General features: G+C 40.0%; 1 protein-coding gene across 3 annotated transcripts in view; it reads right to left on the bottom strand.

The window, feature by feature from the left end:
- C1D (C1D nuclear receptor corepressor) overlaps positions 1-7,999 on the bottom strand; it is a 15,317-nt gene extending 7,318 nt beyond the window's left edge. Inside the window, exon 1 of one of the 3 annotated variants that reach the window (XM_077766397.1) lies at positions 7,937-7,999. Coding sequence is in view for 1 of the 3 variants with exons in the window: in XM_077766396.1 (XP_077622522.1) it covers positions 7,645-7,809 (165 nt within the window). In the remaining 2 variants the exon portion in view is untranslated. Of the gene's footprint in view, positions 1-7,059; positions 7,081-7,644; positions 7,827-7,936 lie in introns of those variants that run through there. The other 2 variants (XM_077766396.1, XM_077766398.1) reach the window with 2 other exon arrangements.
- Between the last annotated feature and the right edge of the window lie 637 nt (positions 8,000-8,636).

The raw sequence follows: 8,636 nt of genomic DNA, 5'->3' as shown, positions 1-8,636 counted from the left end.
ATAAAGACTTCCTACCAATTAAAAAAGATATCATCCATTGGACTGGCAATAATTTTAAAGATCAGCAAAGTTCACTGTTGGCAAGGGTATACAATGAAGGTTGGAATATAAACTGGTACAGATTTTTTAAATGTACATACCCTTTGACTCAGGAAATCCTCTTAAGAATCTAGCCTAGAGAAATCTCTGTATACATACATACATACAAATTTACTGAAATGGATTCCTTGAGCTCTTCTCTCAATCTCTCCCACTTTCTCTTGCATCAGTTTTTCTCTCTGCTCCATCATTACCCATAAGCTTACAGCATTTTATTTCTCCATCTTTGACAACAAAAGAAGTATCTTGACTTCATATCCCCCTCCAGCAAAAGCCTCATTTTCCATCCCCTGAGAGAAGTGTTTATACTAACAGTTCCAATTCCTTTTAGAACAAATCCTCAAAACAGGTGCTTATACTAACAGTCCCAATTCCTCTCCTGTCATTCTTTCTTGAATCAGCCACAATCAGGGCGCCTCCTTCTGATTCAAAATTGCTCTTGTCGAGGTCATCCACACAGCCACATTGTTAAATTCAATGGTCAGTTCCCAGTTCTCATCACTTGACATTGTTCACTCTCTTCATTTCCTTTGCATCACATTTTCTTGATTTCCTCCTACCTCATGGATGCTTTCTTGGTCTCCTTTGCTGCATCCTTCTCATATCCTCAGCCTCTTATCCTTGAAATGCCCACAGGCGTCCTTGATTCTCTTTTCCTCTCTAATTTACTCACTAGGTGAGCTCAGGGCTTTAAATTGCATTAATATACTGATGACTCCCAGGTCTTTATCTCCAACCCTGACCTCCAAATCATATTTCCAACTGCTTGCTCAGTATCTCTGGTTGATGTTAATAGATTCTCAAACATAATGTGCCCAAAGCCACATTTCCAATCGCTCAGACCTAAAATTACAGATGGGCCTTGACTCTTCTCTCTCACCCTATCTTTAAGACAGATTTAGAATCCAATCTCATCCTCCCATTTCTATTGCAACATTCCTGGTCCAAACCAGTTCAAGCCATCACTGTATCTTACCCAGATTGTTGCAGTAGCCTCCTAAGTGGCCTCCTTGTTTCCATTCTGATAGTTTTATCAAGAAAGCAGGGTGATCATTACAAATCTAAGTCACATTATATCAGTAACTCTGCTTGGAAATTTCTAAAGGCTCACTACACCCCGTTCAATAAAAGACAAAATCTGGGGGCACCTGGGTGGCTCAGTTGGTTAAACGTCTGCCTTCAGCCCAGGTCATGATCTCACAGTTTGTGAGTTCCAGCCCCACATCGGGCTCTGTGCTGACAGCTTGGAGCCTGGAGCCTGCTTTGGATTCTGTGTCTCCTTCACTCTCTGCCCCTCCCCTACTCACACTCTGTCTCTCAAGAATAAACATTAAAAAATATTTAAAAAAATAAAAAATAAATAAAAGATAAAATCTAGGCAAAATCTGGGGCACCTGGGTGGCTCAGTCAGTTGAGTGTCCAACCCTTGATTTCGGCTCAGGTCATGATTCTAGGGTCATGAGATTGAGCCCCGCGTTGGACTCTGCGCTGAGCACGAACCCGCTTAAAATTCTTTCTCCCTCTGCCCCTCTTCCATGCTCATGTGCAGGCTCTCTCTAAAATAAAAATAAAAATTTAAGTAAAAATTTTAAAAAATAATGAAAGACAAACCCCTTACAAGGCCTAAAAAGCCCTGACTCTCTCCTGCCTCCTCTGTGACCTCATCTCCTTATTCCACTCCAGTCATAACAGCCTCATTGCTCTTCCTTTCACATCAGGTATGCCCCTACCTCAGGGCATTTGCACTTCTTCCCTCCCTAGAATGTTTCTCTCCCACCAGGAGCTTCAGAGCTCATTACTTCACCTTCACCAGATTTCTACTCAAAGGTTACCTGAAGGTAATCGTTTCCTGATCACCCTTGTTGACAGGCACACACTCACTCCACTTCCAGCACTCCCTACTTCCTCTGCCTCCGAGTCCTTAGTAGCATCTGACTTACTGCCTGACCACCTCCAAAAGAAGGGAAATACAGGAGAGCTGAAATTTTTGTGTTTTCTTCACTAGCACTGCCTGACAGTCAATAAACATTTGTTGAATGAAAAATCTCTAACAAAATACTGGAAGTATTAATCTAAATATTCATCAATAGGGAAACAGTTAAATGAACTGCAGCACATCCATTCAAGAGAATATTAAAAACAAAGAAGTAAATCTTTATGTAGTAACACACAATGAGACATGGTGAAAAAAAATCACAGAATATTGTATACAAAGCAATATGTATCTAACATATGCTGTCTGTTTCTAAAAACCTGTAATATGAAAATATGTAGAAAAAGGTCTGGAAGGAGATATACAAAAAAGACGTTCTCTCTGAGAAGAAACAGATTAGGAAAGAGGATCCAAGCGGACTCATTTTTCTAACTCTTCATTCTTCATTGTTTAAATTTTATTTCAAAAAGCATGTATTAAAATTGTAATAAAAATAAATAATCATTAAATTTAAATAAAGGCATATTTTAACAAAGTATTTTGGCTCTTAACAAATACCGCAAGTATAAGAAACACAAAAAGGCCTTTATTTAAATGTGAATTTTTTCATTCAATTTTTCTATTACAGAATAATTTTCCTCCCCAGAATCACGATGGGGATTTTTCCTGCAATTATTCCTGGTCCCTAAGCCCCAATAAACAAGTAGTTATTTATTGTTAAAATGGGTGGAGGTGAACACTGAAAGCAGGGCAGTAAGAATAATTACCCTCATTAAATATGAACTGAACCACTTGCCTTTTTCCTAACTAAAAAATAAAGGCAAGGCCGACTACAAAATAATGGTTCTTCTATTATCAGAAATTCCCTCCAATTCATATGACTTCTTCTAACATTTTATAGAGACAGTTCCTGAATATTTGTTCTTTCCACAGGAAAAGTTACAGGGAGAAAACTGCAGAAACTTCCCCGTTCCCTTTGTTACTCAGATCCCAGGATGATGCCATGCATGTATGGTATAAGCAGCAACAGCAACCATTTGAAAATCACTGCCTATGACCCAGACACTATTCTAAGTATACACATTAACTCATTTACTTCAGATTCAATAACTTGCCCAAAGTTGTACATGGTAAAATGTCCAAAGAAGGGAGCAAAGAACTCACCCTCTTCTGCTCTCTGCTCCTTACCCCTTCCCAAGTTCTATAGGTATTTCTCACCCTTCCACCTCCTCCTTCTAAAGTACCAACAGCAAAAGTAGAGGTGGAGAAGGGCATGAGAAAATTTGCCTCTTTCCATCCACTAAGGTCTGGCTGAGACTAAAGCGCAGAGAGGAGGGAAACCCTCCCTAGTAACTCCTACACAATGTTACTGCCACTTCTTCCTCTCAATGGTAAGGAAAACCATAGCACAGGCAAGAGAAAAGAAGGGTGCACACCATCAGACACAGAACAGAAGCCATCCCCCATCTCCTGCCCTTCATTCTCTTACTTCAGGGAGGTCAGTCCAGCCAGGAACCTAGGAGTCACCCCTCACCCCTTCCTCAGGCCCCAGATCCCATCAATTTGGCCTCCTTAATGTCCTTACACCACAAGCTTCCCTCCACTCTCACTGAATAGATCATTTTAAGAGCCTTTGAGTAGTCTCCCAATGGTCAATAGTTTCAACTCTCAACTTTGAGATGTTACAAAATAGACATTACCAGATAGTGTTTTAGGTGACATGACCGCTTGTAATTGTGTCAAGATGAACTTGACTTCCCTTTGACTACAAGCTCCTTGAAGGGGCTGTGTCATACTGCTGGCTGACACACAGAATGACTATGTCTTGATCTGCCCAGGACAATCCCAGTGTATACCTGTTGTTTCAGTCTGCCATTCACTCAGCTCCCCATTTCTCTTTCATAAGTGACAGTTTGGATAATAAATGATAGGGTCACCCTAAAAAAGTAGGTTCTCTGACCCTTACCACCACGCCCTACCCCATTTTGTTAGAGAAGAGGATTCAGGGGAGTTACTACTGGCACCAGCCAGAGCTCCCCCAGAGCAGCAGAACCAATAGGAGATATATATAAAGAGATTTATCGCAAGAGACAGGTTTGTGCAACTGTGGGGGCTGGCTAAATGATTCCAAATTCTGCAGGGCAGGCCCTCAAGGAAGGGCATACCGGACCTCTTGGCTACAAGTGGAAGCTGCTGTCCACAGGTGGAATCTGTTTTGTGAGGGAATCCTCAGCTCTGCTTCTAACGCCTTTTAACTGATTGAATCATAACCACTCCGATTATCTAGAATATTCTACCTTAAAGGCAATGGATTCATGCATTTTAATCACATTTACAAATACCTTTACAGCAACACCTAGATTGGTATTGGGGTCTCTGGGGGCTGCAGCCTCCCTAAGCTGTCACATCAAAAAGACCATCACACTCCTTTAAGCCTCCAAAACTACAGCAGAAAAGGTACATTCCTAGCACTATAAGTTGTTGTTCTGACAGAATTTCCCTACGATAGCCTTTTTATTCCTGATTGTCAGATTCCCAAGCAATAAAACTAGACTTCAAATTCCTGCTAACAAAGTGAAAGAATGACAAACTAAAAAAATATGTATCACCATTTTGCAACCCCTAATGAAATTATACATTCAGGCAACAAAAACTGACAGATAAAGGGGTAATGGGGAAGTTTACAATGGAAGGGTGGGGCTGTCACTAATTTTTTTTTTAACATTTATTTATTTTTGAGAGAGAAACAGACTGCGAGGTGGGGAGGAGCAGACAGAGAAGAGAGGGAGCCACAGAATCCGAAGCAGCCTCGAGGCTCTGATCTGTCAGCATAGAGCCCAACACAGGGCTCAAACTCACTCACAAGCTGTGAGCTCATGACCCGAGCCGAAGCTGGATGCTTAACTGAGCCACCCAAGCGCCCTGCAACTGTCACTACTTAAACCCAGGAATCAATCTTCACGTCACAGAAAGTAGGACACAAATTATGAATTTCCTGATATTAAGCAATGTGATATACACAGCACCATCTCTGTAGCATGACCAACTTCCCAAAAAAGTTGAATCAACTTAATTGAGCCTTTAAAGCTAGCTTCCATTTTACAGGAAATACAGAGGATAGAGAAGCTAACAACATCACAAGAAAGCAAAAAGACAAATCTAGAATGAGAAATACTCTATTGGACAATTGACCTGGTTTCTGTAACAAATAAATGGGATGAAGCAAAACTAAGAAAAGGGAGAGGAGGTAGAGGAAAAAGAGATTAAGGAGATCTGGGAGAGCTAACAACCAAACGGAATATGTAGACATTGTTTGGATCTTGATTCAAATCACATGTAAAAAGAGATTTTTGAGACAAAAAAACACAACATGGATCAGATGTTAGATGACACTAAGAGATCACTGATAATTTTGCTATGAAATTAGAATTCAGCTATGAGGGGCACCTGGGTAGCTCAGCCGGTTAAGCCTTTGACTCTTGATTTCGGTTCAGGTCATGATCTCACAGTTCATGGGATCGAGCCATGCATCAGGCTCTTCACTCACAGCACCGAGCCTGCTTGGGACTCTCTCTCTCTCTCTCAGTCTCACTCTGACTCTCTCTCTCTCTCTCTCTCTCTCAAAATAAACACACAAAAAAAATTCAGCTACAAAAATGGCATTATAGTTATATTAAACAATATCCTTATCATTTAAGGGTACATAAGTACATAGGGGTAAAATTACAAGACATCTTGAATTTGCATTTTAAAAAAAGCTAGCCTTCATGAGTTAATTACACTTTGAGAGTCAAGAACCTATGTACATTATTTCTATAATGAAATCAGATGGCTAACTCACAAATTAACATTTAGAATATAATTCAGTTCATAAATTGAAAAACACCTAAAATAGAAAGTACAGTCTAGAATACTTAAGCAGCTCTACTAAATCTCATTTCAATTCCAAATATAATTGGGGGTAACAGGAAGCTAGGTTCCTGGGTGTGCTCACCAGATCTGTGATAGTTGTTGAACAAAGCTTATAAAAACAAAACAGACCCTGTGGCCTTAAAAGAGGAGTGTATTAATAACATTCCCAACAAAGGCTGATATTCCAGAGTGTCTAATTATTTCAATAATGTCACAAATCTCCTTCTAAAAACTCCTGATGCCTCTCCTAAAAATGTATGCATGCAAAAATGAATAAACAAACCAACAAACCAAGTCTAAAGTCATATGTAAAAGTAGGGAAAATATTTGCAACAAAGGCAGATAAAAAGGAACCTCTACAAATCAACTTAATAACAAAAAGAATAATCCAAATGAAAAATGAACAAAGAAAATCAGCAGTTCACACATAAAGGAATCCAGATGACCAATAAACATAAAGAAAGCTACTCAATCTTATAAAGAAACATAAATCACTAAAACAAGATGCCACTTTTCATCTGTCAAACAAGCAAAAATTAAGAAGACTGATAGTACCTAATACGGGCAAAGGTGAGGAGAAATAGCTTCTCAGTTATTATTAAGTGGAGTGTAAATTGAGCATGGGGGGTGGCAGGAATTCAGCACTGTGCTTCAAAATTGTGTATGTACAAATTCTTTGACCCAGCAATTTTACTTCCCAAAGAGTACATTTTCACGCAAAATAATGTTCAAGGACATCTACTGCAACACACTAAAATACTGAAACTTTAAAGAAGGGAACAATCTACATGGCCATTAACAAGAACTGGTTAAATTATGATATATTCATTCAATAAAATACTCTGATGCTGTGAAAAATATAAAATAGAGCTCAGATTCCTAAGATATATAGCTATTAGAACAGTGCATGTTTCAGTTATTACTATTAGCTAGTAGTAGTAATTATTTTACTAAAGTGAAAATGATCAAATACCCTAATCCAATGTGGACTATTCAAAGCCAAACCTGAACAGTCAATGTTTGGAAACAGTAGCTGAGACAACACATAAAAAGAACCATTTGAAAATTAAAAGCAGTTATGGAAAACAGCATCACCTCTGTACTATGATACATACATAGCTATTTGAAGGCAGCTATAATATCCTATAGCATTTTGGAAAGCCACTGTTCACACTGTCATTATTTCATCTTTCAACAAAACAATGAGTTCTAGCATTTCCACCAATCACAAACGGTTCTCTCAATTTCAATAGCTGTTGGAATTTTTTTCGGATCCAACATTTTTGGAACCAGTGTCAACATAGAATTAATTCTCGCTTCAGTATATTATCAGACAGTCCAAAGAAGTCAATAAGTGGGACATACACATCTTTATCAAGTAAAAATTGAATTGCGGTCAACACACAGGAAGACACTAAAGATAATTTTAAACAGAAGTTTGAATCGCACCTAACCTTCCTGAGGCATAAAGGATAACTTTCTTGAAGAGTACCCACTCTAGATTTCACCTTTAAATCGAGATTAGCCTAACGACTCAGATGGGCTAATACTGCACCAGCAGGCAGTTTGTGATCATACATGTGAATGATAAATGTGGATAACACAGTAAAGTTTACTCTATACTTTTCACTTTGGCCTTCATCCCTAAACAAGATTTGACGACAACTGAAAATTGTGCAGTCATTGAATTTCTCCTTCACCTTCCAGTATTTGAGAGGAGGAGCTGAGAAGAAAAAGTAAACGCCAGACACAGAGAGAGAGATAAGGGGCCAAGGTTGGCCAAAGCCACCAAGCAGCCGCAGGACAAGCCCAAGTGAGGGTCCTGAAGCAACGCTGCCCCAACGCTCGGGTGTGAGGGAACGCATTCGCAAAAGCTACTCAGCTCGACAACGCTCCTCACAGTCCGCCAGGGGATAAAAAGCGGGACTCCCAGAAGAAGCGAACTTTTGCAGAAACACGAGAAAAAACTCAAACCCCAGCTTCGAATAATACCTCGCCGGCCTTCTACTCGGGTCTCCGGGAAACGCAGTCGGACGGTGGTGACGTCAATGAGGCGCCGGCTCTGCCCAGGGCGCCAGCGGCGCTTTTTGATAACCTCACGCTGCTCGCCCCGCCCCTGGCTCCTTTTCCCGAGCCTACGCCCTCAAGGGTCTCAGGCTGACGCAGTGCAAGGAGTTGGGGCGTGAAGCGGTTACCTGTTGACTAGATTTGTATTTGGCCGACACCCACCGTAATACAAGTTGAGCATATTGAACCAGAAAACGATGTTACTGACCAAAGCTTTGGTCAGGTTTTTATTTTTGTTCAAGCTGGTTCCGAGACCCTGGTTCTTACTACCCTCCCTTTAACCCACCTCAAAATTAACCTCCTAGAGCGGACTCCCAAATTATCTGTGGCGAAAGCACAGGTTCTTTATTTTACAATTTATCGCTAAAAGATGCCTTTGTAAAATACAGCAGAAAGGAATTTCTTGAAAAATGGGGAAAAGGCAAAATACGAGTCCAGATTTTTCATTATTAGCTTCAACAAAGAAAATTATATTTAAATAAATATAGTCAGTACATAAGAGGAAAAACTGTTAATTGAAAATGTAGAAGTAGTCCCCCTTACCATGGTTTCACTTTCCTTGCTTTCAGTTACCGGAGGTTAACCTCAGTCATCAACCGCAGATGATCCTCCTCCTGATGAATTA

Source organism: Crocuta crocuta, unplaced genomic scaffold, assembly GCF_008692635.1.
Source record: "Crocuta crocuta isolate KB4526 unplaced genomic scaffold, BGI_CrCroc_1.0 scaffold113, whole genome shotgun sequence".
NCBI lineage: Eukaryota > Metazoa > Chordata > Mammalia > Carnivora > Hyaenidae > Crocuta > Crocuta crocuta.
The sequence above is the reverse complement of the archived record's forward strand: the minus strand, read 5'-3'. Positions and strand labels throughout refer to the sequence as shown.